At 50.4% G+C, this 18,048-nt stretch overlaps 1 protein-coding gene across 2 annotated transcripts in view; it reads right to left on the bottom strand.

Moving 5' to 3' along the window:
• Positions 1 to 1,393: 1,393 nt before the first annotated feature.
• SAG (S-antigen visual arrestin) overlaps positions 1,394 to 18,048 on the bottom strand; it is a 35,701-nt gene continuing 19,046 nt past the window's right edge. Inside the window, exons 7-17 of one of the 2 annotated variants that reach the window (XM_032857523.1) lie at positions 17,855 to 17,914; positions 16,351 to 16,427; positions 15,341 to 15,476; positions 14,744 to 14,828; positions 12,538 to 12,610; positions 10,516 to 10,653; positions 7,450 to 7,527; positions 6,349 to 6,372; positions 4,770 to 4,825; positions 2,080 to 2,089; positions 1,394 to 1,629 (exon numbers count right to left, since the gene is read on the bottom strand). In XM_032857523.1, coding sequence (XP_032713414.1) covers positions 1,524 to 1,629; positions 2,080 to 2,089; positions 4,770 to 4,825; positions 6,349 to 6,372; positions 7,450 to 7,527; positions 10,516 to 10,653; positions 12,538 to 12,610; positions 14,744 to 14,828; positions 15,341 to 15,476; positions 16,351 to 16,427; positions 17,855 to 17,914 — 843 coding nt within the window. In that variant the 3' untranslated portion in view covers positions 1,394 to 1,523. The remainder of the gene's footprint in view (positions 1,630 to 2,079; positions 2,090 to 4,769; positions 4,826 to 6,348; positions 6,373 to 7,449; positions 7,528 to 10,515; positions 10,654 to 12,537; positions 12,611 to 14,743; positions 14,829 to 15,340; positions 15,477 to 16,350; positions 16,428 to 17,854; positions 17,915 to 18,048) is intronic. The other variant, XM_032857524.1, reaches the window with a different exon arrangement.

Here is an 18,048-nt window from a genome sequence, read left to right as displayed (position 1 = left end):
TTATTATTATTATTATTTCTCCAGAAATGAATCCTCATCCCTGTCAACATCAGAATGCCTCAAACTCCACACCTTGTTTCGTGTGTGGGGGATCATGTCCAACGTTGCCAAGTGGAGCCTCTAGCCTAAATCCCAGTCCCCAAGACACAAGCCAGTCTGGAATCCTGCCGAACCACCCCAGGTATGGGAGCCTTCATGTGCATGGACATGGATGTGCATGGGGCTGTCCTGCTCTCTCTGCCCCATGTGGCTGTCCTGCTCTCTCTGCTCCTGCTCCTGGTCCCAGAGACCTGACCCCAAGTGTCCACCCTACCCGTGTCCCCTCTCATTTACCCTCCTACCTTCTGTGAGGGGGTTGACCTATGCAGAACTCTGCAAAGCCCTTTGTTCCTCCTGCCCTGAAGCATGGTCCAGAGCCTACCAGAGGAAGCGTACCAGAGCTTCCCCTGACCCCTCTGTGGCCTTTGGTCGCCGCTCCCAAGACTGGCGAGTACCGCAGGCCAGGAAGGGGATTCTGAAGGACACGGCCCTGGTGCCATCTCCCCTTCAGCTGCACCTTCCTGCCTGACACAGAGCTGCCTTGCCCCCTCACACATACACACCCAGTCTCTGTGAAGACCCTCAAACCAAGAAGCCTCCTCTTCCAGGACAAACCATTCCTGGGGCCAGGTGCTGCCCCCACTGGCCACAGGGCATTGATCTACCTGACCAAAGGTGGGCCAGCCAGAGTCTCCTGCTCAGGACCTGCACACTGGGACCAGAGACCCCCAAGACTGAGGGCATCCAGGGAGAGGCCACATTCCAGGAAGATGGCTGCCCAGGGGGCGGGACCCTGAGCTCCTGGGCAGCCCTGCCCACCTCAGCCATGGCTACTCAAATTTTTCCTTTAATTCTGTTCTCTGAGCCCCTCCAAGGTCCTCCCAGGGCACTCCCTGTTTCCCCTTAAACTAGTCAAATCTGATTGCATGGCTTGCTTTTCAGAAGCAACTTAACCAGCATCCCAGAGCTCAAACAGGGACTTGGTCCAAAAGTTAAATTAATAATGAAGAGTGTTTTGGTCACATTTGTCCTTTGCCCTGTTCATCTCAGGAGGCTCCTGGGGAGCTGTGGAGCTAAGATTGGCTATGTCATTAGAAACACTGCCTACCCCCTGCCACCATATGTTTCCAGGGAAGGAATTTACCCCAGGACCCCTGGAGAAAGCCCTGGGTGCTCCAGGCTCCACTGGTGAGCACACCAAACCTGGGGCACGTTCCCACCTTCATGAGCCTGCGCTGAGCCGTTCTGGCTCCCTTTCTAGATGCTGCCCTCCCCCACCTGAGGCACAGGACCCTGACAGCTGCAGCTTCCTTGTCAGTGACATCACTCAGCCCCCTCAACAAGACAGCCTGAATCAGATCACAGCAGAACAAACTTTATTTCTGTGGAGAAGACTCACACTTTGGTATTTAGCATAACTAAAGGGCTAACTGTGGTGCGTGGCTCATCCAGGCTGCGAACTACCCCGATTCCCAGCATCATCTTCACTCATCCCCGGCCTCCTGGTCTTTCTTCCCTTCTTCGGTGTCTCCTGAGTCTTTCAGATTTTGGCGAGCAAATTCCTCGAAAACCAAATTTTCATCCTGGAAACTGAAACAGAGCAGAGAACGTTTGGATCGTGGCATGCTCTCCGCAGCTCGCGGTGAAATTGCAAGCAAGGCAGGATGGGTGGTCTTCCTTTTGCGACAGAGGAACCGAACAACATCTTCCTGCAGGATGCAGCCTGGGACCAAGCCGTACTGCTCACAGCTTTTCATGTCAAATCTCTTTAACAAACACAAAGAAGAGAAAATGAAGGAACCCACAGAGCAGACACACATGCCCAGTATAACCAAGTGTGTGTGTGCACACGTGTGTGTGCACATGCAGGTGTGTGTGTGTGTGTGCGCGCGCGAGTGTGTGCACAAGTCATAGTACTAGGCAGCAGAAGGAAGACTCTGAGGTGTTCAGAGCATGCGGTATATACAGAATGACCCCAAAGGGGGTCTGTGCCTGAGGAGGAAGTCAGAGAACCCGGAGAAGCTCAGGGCAGTGACTCACCTTCCCTTTGCTGTAATTGTAAGCATGGTAAAGGAGAGAGAGAGAGAATTATCAGCATAAATTCTTTTTTTTTTTTTTTTTTTTTTTTTTTTGAGAGAGAGAGAACAGGCATGTGAGTCAGGGGAGGGGCACAAGGAGGGAGAGCATCTCAAGCAGACTCCACGCTAGGCATGGAGCCTGACAAGGAGCTCTGCCTCGTGACCCTGAGATCATGACCTGAGCCGAAATCAAGAGTCAGACACCCAATAGACTGAACCACCCCGCTGCCCTCTCGGCATAAATTCTGTGTGATAGCTGCACCTGGAACATTTCTTATTTTGGTGACTTTATAGCTGAAGGGAAAAGAAGCCTAGATGTGTGCATTTCACAACAACTACATGCGCTCCCTGCCTCTTTGCCTTTTCCAGCTGCCAGAGCCTTTCTCGCTGCACATCTGAAACCTGGGCTCCTCTGCAGAACACCTTGCCCTTACCTCCCCCAACCAGAATAAGGCATACCCTCACCTCTGGGATGCCTTCTCTTTTCAAAGTGTTTCTCCCTTTGGATTTTATTTAGGTGCAGTTGCGACCCACCCTCCAAGACCAGCTCACAGCTTCAGGTCCGGCTTGCAAGGGGCGAGTCCCGGGACTGGACGTCTAACCATGGCTGGGGGTGGGGGTGCACTCAAGCTGGGGAACCACTCCCAGGCTTCTCATGGTTTGGTTTCTCTGTTAACACATTGATCATTGTGTTGTTGTTGTCGGTTTATATTTTCAGATATGTTTTACAGCCCCGGATTAACTGCTATTCATCTGAGTGGTTCTTTGCTGCTGTTCCTTTGTTCCTTTAGCTTTCTGCCCACCTAGTAGAGTCCCATAACCCTCAGTGGGGCTCCAGCAAGAGCTGAGTGAAAATCGCTCCAGAGGGTTTTTCAGGAGCACCAGAGTGACGGAGAGGCTCCCATCTCTCAGGCACTGGGAGGGAGGTGGCTGTGTGGGCTGCTAACCACAGGAGATCAATGGAGGGGCCCCGGGGCAGGAACCATCCTGGGCTCCCACATGCTGGCATAATTACACTACCTGGGACCATCAGCCAGAAAGAGAATCAAATCAGCACCTGCATTCCATTGTGGATGCTCTTGACAGCGGATAATAAAAACTTAGTAGCATTTCTTTAGTGCCTATTAGGTATAAATGACTTGGCCCCAGGCCCTGGCAGAGTTTGTTAGCTACAACTTAATGCCATTTCTGCTTAGCCTACCTGTCTGGACTCAGAGCCCGGAACTAGGCAGGGAAGTTGTGAGCACTGCTGTGAATGGAAGTCTTGTGACTCAAATCTCAGGAATTCAGAACTTCAAGGCCATGGGGTGATCTGTCCTTTCTCCCTGAGATCTCCCAGAACACAAGATCATCATTTAGTCTTGACATGGTGGTGTGTTCAATGAAAGGGCCATGATGATGGACCATGAAAATGTCATACCCAGAAAAGGAAGAGCCCCACTTCTGCGAAGTCTGTTCACAGCTCCAGAAAACAATCTGGCATAAACGATGGCATTGCCTCAGGTCATAGTTTTAAAATATTCTTTTAAAATGTCCTTGAAAGGGACCAGAATGCATCTCAATCTCACATAGTTAAAAAATAGTATCTGAATGATACCACCAGATACAAATAAGAAAAAAATGTGGCCAGATTACTTTTTCCCCAAAGTACGTTGACTATTTGAATCCAAAATATTTGGAAAAATACTTTGAGACAAACCCAAAATGAATAGGGGGATTCATTCTCTTGTTTAAAGGGCATTTTATAGGGCACCTGGGTGGCTCAGTTGGGTAAGCATCTGCTTTTGGTTCAGGTCATGATCCCGGGATCCTCAGATGGAGCCATGCATCGGGCTCCCTGTTCAGTGGGGAGTCTGCTTCTTCCTTACCCTCTGCCCTTCCTCCCTGCCTATGTTCTCTCTCTCAAACAAATAAACAAACAAAAAATCTTAAAGGTCGTTTAATGATCAAGATACAAAAAGCTATAAAGTATAAGAAAAATAAATCTTGCTTGCTTATACCACTTTTTTTCTTAAATAATCCCTGTGCCCAACATGGGGCTCAAACTCAGATCAAGAGTCTTATGCTCTTCCCACTGAACCAGCCAGGTGCCATGTTTATAGCACCTTTACTAGAAATATTCTTTGTTACTATAACTATAGAGGGTTCACAATCCAAAGGAACCAAAGCTTCAGGAACCTGGCCTGACCCTTTCCTCTAGTATTTTCTGTATTCTCATCACAATCGCTACTGTCAAAAATACTCATCTTATGAATGCCTGTTAATGCTTCCAAATGAAATCCAAAAGCCTCAGCCTCTCAGATGTATTTTGCACCTAAACTTTCTTTAAATCTCAATCCAGTCCTATTCTCACCAGAGCTTCTGCTTGTAAATCATCCCCGATAAAACCCAACAAGAGAGTCCATGTCCAAGAGCAGTGATGCTCTGTCATCCACGGGCTGAATGAAGGTGGACAAGCCATGGCTCGTGGCCTGTGGCTCGTGGCTGAGGAGATGAACACTCATCTATGGGCTGGCCTGGGGCATCGTGAGGATGACAAGCCATGACCTGGCGATGCCACTGGGGCCATGGTTAGGAACGACCAGCCATGAATAAATAAGAAATCTGCAAGCAGTAAATGACTTGAGAAAGCCAAGACAATGAGTGACTGACCTGGGTCCTCGGGCTGGGGATGCATGAGGCGGAAAGGCACCTCAGTGGCCACTTCACTGGAAAAAAGAGAACGCAGATGGGTGAGAAGACACAAGGGATTATAAAACACACAGAACAGAGCAGTGGCTGCAGAGATTCCCAGCTGGAAGAGGATTCAGTGAGATTCAAAACAAAACAAACCAGAAATCAGGAAGTGGTCATGGAGGAATTTTAAATGTATTCCCTGGAATGTGGTCCAGAAACTTCACTGAGGCATGGCAGAGACTGCTGGGTTTTGTAGGCTCATTCCCCTTCCTTCTGGTTATTAGGTACAGTGATGAGCTCTGGTGGGTAGAGGAGAGGTGAAATCCTGGCGAAGGGACAGTTTTGGGGGAAAAAAAAAAAAAGACCTTGCCAAAATGGGCATGACTTTTTATGTGTTCACTCTATGTCAACAGTCACATAGTTGCTTGCTAGAGAGCAGAAGAGAAATGAGCAGCACCCGCCACTCCAAATTCCAGAAGCTGAAGGGCTTCAGGGTGACTTGGAATTTATACAAAAAGAAGGAAGGAAAGGAGTCAGGAAGGAGAACAGAAGGCAAATCTGGACCAAGGAAGAACAAAGGAAGGAGTGAAAAAAAGCGAGGGTCTCTCCTTCCTTCACCCACGTTATGGCTTTGGTCAAAGCGCACCTGTTTACAGGGCCACTCTGGTCAGACCCCAGTGCAGATGGGGTCTGGGTTCTGTGTCAGGGAGGGGACAGTAAGAGCCAGGATGACAGAGCGTGAAAGGTCAGTGGCTGCCTTGGACGTGGCTTTGGGCCTGATGCCTTGGGCACGATCTGAAAAAGGGTAGCTGTTAGAATTCACAAGAGCCGAATGGTAGAAGCAACCCAAATGCCCACCAGCTGCTGAACAGAGGACCCACACACGATCTGTCCACACCGTGGAATATTACTCAGCCATAAAGAAAGAATGAAGTAGTGACTCAGGCTACAACATGGATGGGCCTCGAAGACTTGGTACTCAGTGAAAGAAGCCAGTCGCCCAAAGACAGATACCATCCAATTCCATTTGTGAAATCACCAGAAGAGGCAAATCCATCATGATAGAAAGATTAGTGGTGGCCCTGGGTGAGGACAAGGCGGGGAATGGCAGAGACCACTTTAATAGGTACGGGGTTTCCTTTTGCAGTGGTAAAAATATGAAGGAGCCAGAAAGCGGTGACAGTTGCACAATATTTTAAGTGTCCTTGATGCCACTGCACTGTACATTTTAAAATGGTTCAGATGGTAAGCTTCATACACACAGACACAAAGGCAGCTGCCTGGAGTGGACCAGTTTTCTGAGTGTGTGTGCATGCATGTGTGTGTGTGTGTGTCCTCGCCCAGGGGAGGCTCAGCTATGGTCTGGAGGAAACATTTCTAGCCTCACGTCGATCAGGCAACATTCACAAGATGCCTCCAGAAGGCAGTGGGCCTCATTTCATAACACCTCTGAGCATAACTGCCAGCAAATCAGATTTCACTCTTACTATCTTGAACCCCAGATTGGTTTCCTATGACATCCTGAGAATCAAGGATGAAAGGTGACAAGGCTTACCTGGAGGTGAGTTCTCCCAGAAAGCTAGGAAACAAATGCAAAACAGGGCTGGTGAGTGTCCCAGTGATACCACAACCTTATATCCCATTATTCAGAGACGGACATGTCCCAGGCACACTCCGCACTCACAGCTTATGGGATCCTTGCAATCCCATAAAATTCAACTTGACTCTTCCTCTCTACTTGTGATGTCATCTCTTTTTCAAGTGGATTAGCTAAAAAGAAGAATCACTTAGGTCTAAGCCCTGAGGTTCATGAATAAACCACAAAAGTCTTTGTGGAATACCTGTTGTTCACTTATCCTTTTTTTTTTTCTTTTTCAAAGATGTTGTTATTTATTTATTTTTACAGATTTTATTTATTTATTTGACAGACAGAAATCGCAAGTGGGTAGAGAGGCAGGCAGAGAGAGAGGAAGGGAAGCAGGCTCCCTGCTGAGCAGAGAGCCAGATGTGGGGCTTGATCCCAGGACCCTGGGATCACGACCTGAGCCGAAGGCAGAGGCTTTAACCCACTGAGCCACCCAGGCACCCCATGTTATTCACTTATCTTGACACTAAAAGAAATTCTACCATTTTAGATCCTCTTGGAGAAAATCAAAGGTAATTCTGCTCGCTTTGAAAACCACTACAACTACAAACACTGGGGTAACACAGTTTGTAAAATCAACCCATGCTCTACTTTGTTGTCCCAGCCAAAACTGGGGGGATTCTTTATCGACTTAGAATCATAGAAGATGCAAAAATGGAGATCTACAGAGAATTTGTTTGGCTGCTGCCCTTCTTTCCTGAAGTGTGATGTTGCACCAAATGGATTTCCCTTTTTTGCGTATCAACTTCTACCCTGTGAGCAGATGGGCATGCACTTCCGCCAAGTAGAGCTAACATATTTCGTAGTTTGCTCCTTCTACTTTTTTCCACGTGACGTCAGACCAAACACAATCAACAATGAGACAAACAGAGTCTCTCCAAAACTCTCCTTGGTCATCCACAGAATGTGTAGATCCTTCCACTTTGCTGGTTCCCAATCATTCAGGAAAGGAAGAGTTCAGAAGGGGAGAGGCCAAGACAGAGCCCACAGCATTGGTTCTTGGACACTCACCCTGACACTGTGAGCTTCACTTTGATATGGTAAGACACCAGGATGCCCAGGACAGTCCGGTCTATGCCCTCCTTTATTCTGCTCAAACAGAAAGGAAAAGTGGAAAATTGCAGAGGAACAGCAGAAAGCAGAGACTGGATAAAAAAAACCCTCACCTCCAGACAAGCCTGTTATAATGGGTGCATCTTCTTAAGGAACTGGTGAATTCAACCAAGCTGTCAGTCCTATAACTTTCCATAGTCAGGGAAGGGGATTCCTTTCCTGCATTGGAGTTCAGGATTCCCCCAACCCCACCCCAGAAGTTCAGAGTGCAGAATGTGCTTCCTGGTTCTTCCCGCTCTGTCTCCATTGATGTTCACCCACCTGCTTATCAGCCAGAAATGCATCCCCCGCACCCGCCACCTCGTCTTCCTGGGCTCCTTCCTCTGTCCCACCTGCCATGCCTGGCCAACCACTGAGTCCTCCATAGGCTTTTTGTGCCTCCATTATCTCAATAACTTACCTCCCATAGGCCCTCTTCCCTGACCTCTCAGCAACTCTGCAGCCAGAGAGCCCCCGAGGGTCAAGCCTCAGCATGGCCTGGCAGGCAGTCTGTGAGCTGGCCTTTGACTGCCTTTGCCACATCACATCCTGCTATGGTCTAGTGTCTCCCATGCAACAGCCTCACCACACACAAGCCTGCCCTGGAATGCCGTCCTCCTCTGTTCTCTAAGACCTCAAGTTGAAGTTGACCCTCCTTTGTGAAACCTTCTTGGCCACCTGCCATCAGCACAAGTCTCCGTTCTTCGTACTCCGGCCCCAGCACCCAGCATCATGTCTAAGTGAATGAACATAGTGCATGAGGCCATCGCCTGTGTCCCCAAAGAAAGTGCCATCTAACTTTCCCCATAGAAACTCCATTCCGGGTTCCACTAACAGGTGCTGAGCTCCCACTGTCCGACAGGCACCGTGCTGGGTGTTCTAACACGTTATTATCTCATACGGCATCCACTGTAGGAGCATTAGGTAGTTCAGGATGCCCAGTCACAGGAGTTAAGGTCTGAAAAACATCATGACACTTGCTAGAACAATGTGAATGACAACAGACAAACACGGTCAAGAGAGCTAAAGGTTCCAGGCAGAAGGCAGGGCATGATTGTGCTGAGAGGTCTGAGAAGGGTCTGAGAGTGCAGGGCAGGCTCTCAGCCCAACGACCCCAGCCTGGGATCCCTCTCATGGGAGGCACCTTGGACATTGCTCCCAGGGCCACGATGCCCTCCAAAGACTCCATCGGCTCCTTAGTGCCTGGAGCTCCTTGGGGAAGGCAAATGCCTTTATCTGGAATCATGGGACATGGTCAGTTGAGAGAGGTGGACATCAATGGGGACAAAAAGAGGATACAAGCCTGAGACCCCACCCTATTGCTAGGCCTGACTGTCTGACTTGTGCTGAATGGAGGCAAAGAGCTGGGGGGAGAGAATGTGCTTCATCTCATGCCTGAGAATATGCTGTAAGCCTCCCCTCCACCATCTTCCTTGAATGGAAGAGTCTCTCCATATCCCCCACTCACTCTCTCTCTCAATCTCTCTCTCTCTCTCTCTCTCACACACACACACACACACACACACACACACAAGTTCTGCTGTGGTTGTCACTTTCCAGGTCCCTGAAAGGCAGCCCTGAAGCTGGGGCCAAAGGAGGGACTCAGGGTTAGAAGTGGCCTTTGCTTTGTCATTAACCGACCAGGTGACCTTAGTCAAGCCTTTCCTTCTGGCTGAACTTCAATTTCCTCATTCATAAAATGACTATAAATTCACCTTCCTCACAAAAGTATGCAGGACTTACATGGTTATGAAACAGTCCACAAACCACACAGCATTTTTACAAACGTGGCGTTCCACTGTTGGGGTCTTGATGACCGCCCCTGGAATAAACTGATCTAGTATCAGTGCACCTGCCGGTCACCCTCCCAGACCTTCACCAAAGTGCCTTAGAATCAAATTATTGATTTGGCAATATTATTCTCAGAAAATCCATTGACTCCACTTCCTGCCAAATGTTTGCTGACCCCACTCTTGTCTTGGAGAACAGCTGCTCCTGAGCTACGGGGTCATGGAGGTCAAGCAGGAGAGCCTCTTCCAAAAGGCATCCCCTTGCAGGTGGCCTAGTGGGGCCACAGAGGGAGCCCCAATGCATCACATGGGGGATGGCAGGGAGTGGGCCTCGAGCCCTCCCCCAAACACTCAGGGTCCCAGGAATGGAAGCCTTGAAGGCTGCCTGGAAGTGGCAGTGGATAGCTGACCTTGAAGCCTCCCTCCTGTTTGTGCTAGATCTGCTGGTTCTTTAAGTTGGGGTCAGCAGAGCAGTGTTTAGCTTCATTGAAATTTAATTGACATCTGCAGCTATCAGGACCTCCCGTTCTTTACTTTCCTGGTGGAAATGAATAAATGACATTTCCATCATGCATGAGGCCACCTGTATTACTCAGTTTATTTTTTTTTATTATAATTTTCTAAGTAGGCTCTATGCCCAATGCGGGGCTCGAACCCATGACCCCAACATCAAGAGTCACGCAAGCTACTGACTGGGCCAGCCAAGTGCCCCTGCATCACTCAGTTTCTGTGTTTAGGGTACTACACTAGCTAATGCTATTTTTAGAAGGTAATGGCTGACATTTCTGGAGCATTCACTGTGTACTCAGCCCCACACTTTACATGGATTATGTCCCGTAATCCTTGTAAACCTCCCCATGAGAAAAGGCAGCACCCCCACTGTACAGACAGGAAAACTGAGGTTCTTAGACAGCTCGAGTCATTTGTCCAAGGTAGCCCAGACTGTGAGCAGTGGAGCTGGGGTTTGGCATGAGGCCGCCTCCAGAGCTCACTCCCCTAACCGCCATGTCACACCAGGGGAGGGAGTTTGGGCCTGACTGGGCCACGGAGTCTTCACTCTGCGCCTGGAGTGACAGCCATCAGATCAGGCTCCTTGTGAGCCCATGAGCCCAGGGGGTGAGACAAGAAGGAGGCAGACCAGCACCACCTGTGCACTGAGTCTTGGGGGCTCGTCTCCTGAGCTATGAGGACTCACATGGTGCTGGAGGCAAGGTTCGTGTCCTCATGCTTGATCTTCCCATCCAGGGCGATGCCCCGTCTTTCCCGGTTGTTGGCCAGCAAGGGCACCAGCATCAGTGTCGTGGTCAGAGTGCTGTTTGGTAGCACTTTTTCTCTGTGGGAAGAAATGCAGAGTGGATATTTGGCTAACAGTTCTTAGGGCTATAAAGCCACCATCAGTCCCATGAGACACTATCAGCCATCAAGCATTTTCCAGGATCCAAGTTCCCTCTGACTCACGGGGAAGATAGTTCAAGTTATTAGTGCCCTTGCCTTATGAGAAATACTAGTGACATCTCAAAACAGTCTGGCAACAAGTCCCTCATCCTCCTCTGAGTCACTGAGTTTCTAGAGTATTCTGTGGGGTTAAATGAGACTGACTAACACAAGGGTCGGGGATCACAGCAGTTTCCTCCTGCCACCACGCAGTGGGCTGCAGGCTGTCCGGCCAGTGCCAGCAAGAAGCCACAGCTGGAAATGGCCTGTCACCGAGAGCTGTTGCTTGTCAGGAGGATCTGGCTGTTTGAGGAGGGTGCAGTGGGGCCCCCCGTGAACCATGCAGACCGGACTGGTTTTGTTCAAAGCACACGGTGCTCTGTCTCTCTCCTGGTTCTTCCCTGTCACTGGGTCACTGGTCAGATGGCGTGTCTCAGCCCTAGACAGACACAGGGAACCTGTGCCAAACTGTGGATCTGCAAGTCAGGAATGGAGCTAGGGACACAGCAGCAAGGTTTTGCCAGGTCTGGAGCATCCCTGACTCCGGAGGCCGCAGAGGTTGGCCCTGCCGGTCACCGGCAGGCTCGCACCACACCTGCACCCAGAGCTGTCCACATGGCCGCAGGGCCCGGCCAGCCAGCTAGCTGCCTGTATCCACACTCCTGGTGCAGCCAGGAGAAGGCAGGGGGTGGCCCTAAAAACACTGCCCAGGAGTCAGCCCCAGGGTCCTGGGAGCCCCGGGGTTCAGGGACAATGCCTTGAGCTCTGCAGCCTCCAGACTTCTGGTCTGAGACCCGCAAGCACAATCTAGCTCAGCTTTCAGGCTCCCTGCCTCCCATTCTTGGTCGCCAGTGTCCTGGGAATCCTTCAGTCCAAAATGCACTGAATCGCTGAAAAGAAGTCCAGATAATGGCATATGCCCCATGATGAAAGGAGAAAATGGTCCCTGGCTGAGTTCTCCCCTCAGATAGCCCCCCACCAGCAGCACCAAGGGAGCAGCCGAGGAGCTCCAGCTCTTTCCTGCCTCCCTCCCTTCTGGACCTATATTTAAACTCGGGTCCAGATCTGCTTTGAGTAATAGTTTATTCTAAAATTGTCTTTTAAAGTTTACGTCATGTTCTCTGGCTGAATCAGGTTGTCTTTGCACACAGGCCCCCTGCTTGTAGCTCTGGTGATATTTTTTGCATACAAAAAAACATCAGACACATCAGTGACACAAAGAGGGAAAGATCTGCCTGAGTGACCCTCTTGGGGAGGCGTCACCCCCAGTAACCTAAGTATGAATGAAGAGCAGGGAGCAGGACTGGGCAGGTCTCTCTCTATTCCTCGGCTTTCGATTTTAATGAAGGGAGAGAAATGGCTCATGACGCCGGGCTCAGAAGTGACATATCACTGGAATCCGGCTGTCACTGATTTGATTTTTCAAATCAAAAGACAGAGAACCCTTGCCTGGGCTGACGGACGATTGGATTGTCTGCTCCGGGGCCAGAAATCGTATCAGATTCCTCTGGACTTATTCCAAGGAGCAAGAGAAAGTTCCAGCTGTTCCCACTGTGACATTTCAATCTTTATTTCTCTCCTTTCCATTATTTCTTATGAGGGAGATCTCTGGGAACTCTTGCGATTGAGAACATAATTGACTTGCTAACTTTCTTCGCAGCCCTTGAAGTGAGAAAAGGGGAAGGAAGGGAAGCATCCTACTTCCCTTTCAGGGTGAGCTAAAGGGGAACTTGACAAGGAAGCCTAAGCTGCCCCGGAAATAGAAACCCGAGAAGCTACTCACTGTGTTTCCTCCTGGGCCACCGGCTTGGTGTAATAATCGCTTGAGTAGAGAACCACATTGGCCACTTGCTCCACTGCAAAGGGAGAACAGGGGTGGGTGATTCAATGTGGGGCCCTCCATGCACGTGCACGGCACCTGCCGGGGACGCGGTCAATTGTTGGAGTGTACTTCTCAGGCTAGGCTTTACGGCTGGGGTTTCTGAGTTCTGTCCCCAGGCCACTCCTGTTTGCCAATAATCTGCTCTGTGGCAGCTCGGCCCCATGAGCCAGCCTCCCTAAAACAGCACCTTCTAGAAGACTCCTCCCCGCTGAGCCCACACCCCTTCCAACACTATCTTATTTAATGAGAACCTTCTTCCAGTTGTCCAAGCTTGAAACCATCTACCGGCAACATAGACCTGACTTGTGTATGTGGGTGGAAATGTGGGCTCTGGGGCCAGACTCCTTGGGCTCAAATCCCAGCTTAGCTGTCAGCCATGGGGTGTCACTTAACTCCTCTATGCCTCACTTTCCCCAGCAGCAAGATGGGGGTGACACTTGCATCTAACTTACATGGTTGTTGTGATGATCAAAAAAAATAAATTTTTAATCTCTATTCAAATCAAGTCTGAGGAGTAGAAGAAACAATTTGTGTGACACACTCAGCACAATGCCCAGCCTATAGAAAGCTACTAACATTTTGCTTTGGAAATTTCAACAATTCTCTCAAAAAATGAATGGCTTTGATGTAAGAACTCATAAAGTTTTGAGAAATAATTTAAAACCAAAGTATCCAATGATACTTTCTCAACCTTGCTACTTCTGGAATACTGTATTAGACACTACATACAACATGCTAAATAATACCAGGTCCTACGAAGACGGAATGCAGATGAACTCAACCAACATAAGACAAAGCCATATGCACTCATATGAGCATGAAGAAAGCGCTATAGTAATTCTTTAGTACGCATGCACCCAAACTCCTGAATCTTATCTTTGATGCACATACATAAGGAAAGAGGAAAGTGGTATGTGACCCAAGTGACCCATCTTGATCTGCCTGGAGGTAGCCCATTCTAACACTGGAAATCCTGGTCAAGGCGTTCGCAGCTGCTCAGACAGAAGAGTGTGCAATTCTTGATCTCAGGGTCATGAGTTCAAGCCCCACATCGGGGTAGAGATTATGTAAAGAAATAAAACTTTAGGGGCGCCTGGGTGGCTCAGTGGGTTAAAGCCTCTGCCTTCGGCTCGGGTCATGATCCCAGGGTTCTGGGTTCAAGCCCCACATTGGATTCTCTGCTCAGCGGGGAGCCTGCTTCCTCCTCTCTCTGCCTGCCTCTCTGCCTACTTGTGATCTCTGTCTGTCAAATAAATAAATAAAATCTTTAAAAAAAAAAAAAAAAGAAATAAAACTTTAAAAAAAAAGAAAAGACAAAGAAAATCCTGATCAAGCCAGGACTGTTGGTTACCCTACACACACTATGAGTCTGGCTTTGTCTTAGTCACTGAGTGTTGTTTGAGTTAGTGGTGAACTGAGAGGTCACCCTCCCGGTCATTCTGTTGTGTCTTTTTTATGTAGCCCCTAGAAGACCATGATATCCAACCATGCCCTGTACTTCGATGCCCCCTGAGCTGAAGAAAGGGGTAGGACAGTAGGCAGGTTGTGCCTCGTGTGTTGTATCAGGCAAAGCTTGGCCCTCATGCTGTAGTAGGGCTTCACTGTTTACAAAAGCACTTCCAGGCTCCAGTCCCTGGAGCCTCACACAATGCAGGAAGGTAGACCAGGAACAGTGCCGTGGATGTTAACTGGAATTCAGAGAGGACACACATGGCGTGAGCCCACAAATTAGGCCCACTGTTCTCAGTCCACTGCTTTCCCCACTGTACTGTGCTGCCTCTGTCCACAAAATTTAATTCTGATCCGAGAAAGAAAACCCCTCCCATGCCCCCCACCCCCCATCTGGCAAGGGGCTCCTCCAGGGAGTGATCAAGGATTGTCTGTCAGGGATGTTATTTCAGGACAAAAGACAGATCTAAGTGGGACACAAGGTGGCATGGGGTGACCCCTGAGGGTCTTTTCTCCTGTCCATGACAATAGAAGTAAACAGGCAGTTTCAAAGACCCAGGAGGGGGGCCTTATCTGCCCACAGGAGAGACCCTGGGGAAATAGGACCAGATGCAGAGACTCTAGAAGACTCTGCCTTCCCGTTTTGAGAAGTTCCTACCTAATGCTTTAATCTTCTTCACTGTCTTCTCCGTGTTATTGGTCACGGTAATCGTCACCGAAATGGGCTCCCCATGGAAATAGGTCTGAAACAGTTAGCAGTTAAATCAGAAAAGCGGAACAGAGCATCATGGTATCGTGAATCTCATGGTTTTCTAGGTTTATCTCCATCCTTTAACCAGAATCAAAGTGGCTGAATTCCCACGCTTTCAAGATAAAGGGATAGCAACAGGGTTCCTTTAGAACACGGAACACGGTCTGCCTCATCTGGGGCGCACTGAGGAGAATGGCAGTGACCAGGGTGGAGTGGAGCAAGGGTTCTCCAGCCTGGAACGCCCAGTCCAGAGGGTCATAGCAGCGGTGGCCGTGGGGGGTACCACGTGGAGTCACAAGGCCACTTGGGGCAGAATGAGTGCTGGGAAGGGGAGTCAGTGGAGAGCTCAGGGACAGGGCTCTCCTCAGCAGTGACTTCCTCAAGATCCAGGATCTTGGGTGCACCCTTGCACACGTGTTCACAAATGGGGATTTAACCACGCCTAGACACAAGACAGCTTGCTAACACACTCCCAGGCGGGGCCCAGTGCTGGCCGCTGCTCACCTCTTTGTCGAGGGAGACAGCCAAGTGCAAGGGCTTGTCTGACATGAAGAACTGCCAGGAGGACTCAGCTTGGGGCTGGGGACCCATCTTTGCTGGCGCGTGCTGTACCTTCCGGATCAGTAAACGCACGGAACTCCTGTGGATGACAAACGCAGACAGTTCTGGGCTTCCGCCGGGTCTCCCCAGAGGGCGTCCAGGCCTCTGTCCCTGGCCTCACGCTGTGAAGCTTCAGGAACGCTCCCACGGGATGACGGTGTGGGCCTGAGGTCACTGTCACCCTCAGTCTCCAGGGCACAGCCAGGGGGTGACAGTGGGGGGGTGCTCTGTACGCCTCACATGCGTGACATGCTTCCACACTCCCCACAAACGTGACTTGTTACTACAATTGCTATTTATTAGAACAAGGCTCCACAGTGCGTGTGTTGAGCGTGAGGAAGAGTGTTGAGGGCACAAGAGAAAACGTCGTTCAGGTTCAAGAGGGAAGGTGAACGCTGGGGTCCACAAGGTCGGGGGGCCGGGGGGAGGGTCACTGCCTGACGGGCAGAGAGCCTCTGTCTGGAGTGACGAAATGTTCTGGGTGGGGACAGTTTGGGGTGGCAGACAGCACACAGGGTTGTAAGTATGGTCCCACGACACAGGGGAAGTACTTAAGGCCTCTAAAGCGCACACTCAGAAATGGTTCCAACGGCAAACTTCACGTGGTGTATATTCATCACAGTGGAAGAATGACCGAGAAGAAGAAAACTGAAGAGGGAGGGAATCCAGGGGCTGCTAGAGGCTTCTGTGAACCTTGAGGTTGCCAACCCCTCTGCCATTTTCCTTTTGTCCCCCAGATGATGAGCCGCTGACTCTGCCCCATGTGTAGACACCCTGACTGCTTGGGCTGGGCAAGCCCCATCTCCCTGGCCATGCAGCTCTGTCGGGGGAGCTGAAGGGAGGGGCTGCTTCCTACCCCAGCTCCTTGCCCCCCACCCTGGGCGCTGCCCCTTGACCCACAGCTACACTCTTACTTCTTGGGCACTTTGTCCTCTTCGTCCTCTGCGCTGTCTCTGGCGAATGCTTTGACCTCAAAGTCGACCCCACAGCACTGCAGAGAGCAAGAGAAGAGACAAGGCTTCAGTCCATGCCTCCCTTCCCGGCAGCTGGGATGGGGTCACACGTCCCACCAGAAAGTTATAACGGCACTCTGTCTTTTTGTCTTAGCCATGTCCTTTGGAGGGCTACCCCATGATGGCTAGATTTGCCACGTGCAGAAAGAACAGAAGGAAAGAACGATGTCAGGACTGGGAGTGGGCTGTGGCCCCGAGCTCCCAAGGAGATCATGTATGGTGTCCAGCCCTCCCTGCCCATTTAGTTGTCCCTCTTTGTGTGACCCCACATGCATGGCACTGAGGTCACACTGTAGACACAGGTGCTCACGAGGCTGGCAGGGGATCCAACCCTGGGGGGCCGGTTGGCCACACCCAGGTGTGGCCCGTCTGGAGCCGGGGCCGGGTGCTGGCGGCTCTTCCAACTTCTGCAAAGAAGTTGGAAATGGAATTGGGGGCAAAGTCTTCTGATTTTTAAACTGACTCAATAGCAATATGTTGTGTGGGCAGAACAAATGTCTCTGCCCCGTGGGGCTCCTCCCCAGTCGGCTCATCTCTGCACTTCACCGAGCGCAGGGCGGGCCCGGGGGCGGCACCGCGCTCACCAGCCACCCCGAGGGAAGAAGTACAGTCGGCTGAAGGACATGAAGTCGGTTCTGTTGACGGTGGCATATGAGCCACAGCCTCATTGGTTCTAACAGCTGTGGAATCGTGACAATTCTGAGATCTAGTTTAAAAATACACCAGCACGAGGGGTGCCTGGGTGACTCCTCCTGGTGCACACTCAGCCCCTTTCCTTCTCTCCCCCCATGGGAGCTTGTGCTTGGCCCACCCAAACCCTCTCTGCACAGTGGCCAGGGTGCCCTTGGGAAGCCCAAGTCAGCACCTACTGCTCAGGGCCCACCAGTGGCTCCCTGCTCACTGAGAAATGGCCCCAGGGTCCACACCTCCCCATGCCTCTCACCTACTCTCTCCATTTCGCCCTGCTCCTCCGCCCCAGCATACCAGGCAACATGCCTCTCTCTCTGGAAGGCTCTTCCCTGGGATAGCATGCCTTCTCCTTTACCCTCCTGGGGAGGTCTTCTTTACACATCCTGAACAACTAACTACACCCCCAGGTACCCCTTTGCCTCTCACTAGCCTCTTGTTCTCTAGAGTGCCTACTGTCCTTGGATGGACCCCGTAGACACCTGTTAGGTCGTTTTTGCCGGATTCTCCCCTGCAACCTGTGGGACCCACGAGGGGGCAGGACTGATTAGTGTTCCGTCCACAGGCTCCGTCCTGGCTAAAGGCTGCTAAAGATAAGATTCATTGCAATGTCTCTCTGCTTTTGTGCATGTTTGAAATTGTCCAGAACAAAAGGCGATTTTTTAAAAAAGTAATTTGAAGGAATGGATGAATTCACGGCCTTTCTTTTGCAACTAACCTTCCCTACGTCTTGCGGAGCGGGCTGCAGCATCACCGAGCAGGGTAAGTAATCAGGAAACTGCGGGAAGAAACAAACCAGTTAATTCAGAGGTGGTCACTCCACGTGTAATATGCACTCGATGTACAAAACTGGGAAAAGGAAGGAGGAGCAAACAAAACAACAACAACAAAAACCCACAAAAAGCAATGTTC

This window comes from Lontra canadensis, unplaced genomic scaffold (assembly GCF_010015895.1).
Source record: "Lontra canadensis isolate GAN:19392208 unplaced genomic scaffold, GSC_riverotter_1.0 scaffold13, whole genome shotgun sequence".
NCBI classification, from domain to species: domain Eukaryota; kingdom Metazoa; phylum Chordata; class Mammalia; order Carnivora; family Mustelidae; genus Lontra; species Lontra canadensis.
Note: the sequence above shows the minus strand (reverse complement) of the source record. Positions and strands in the feature narration are given on the sequence as shown.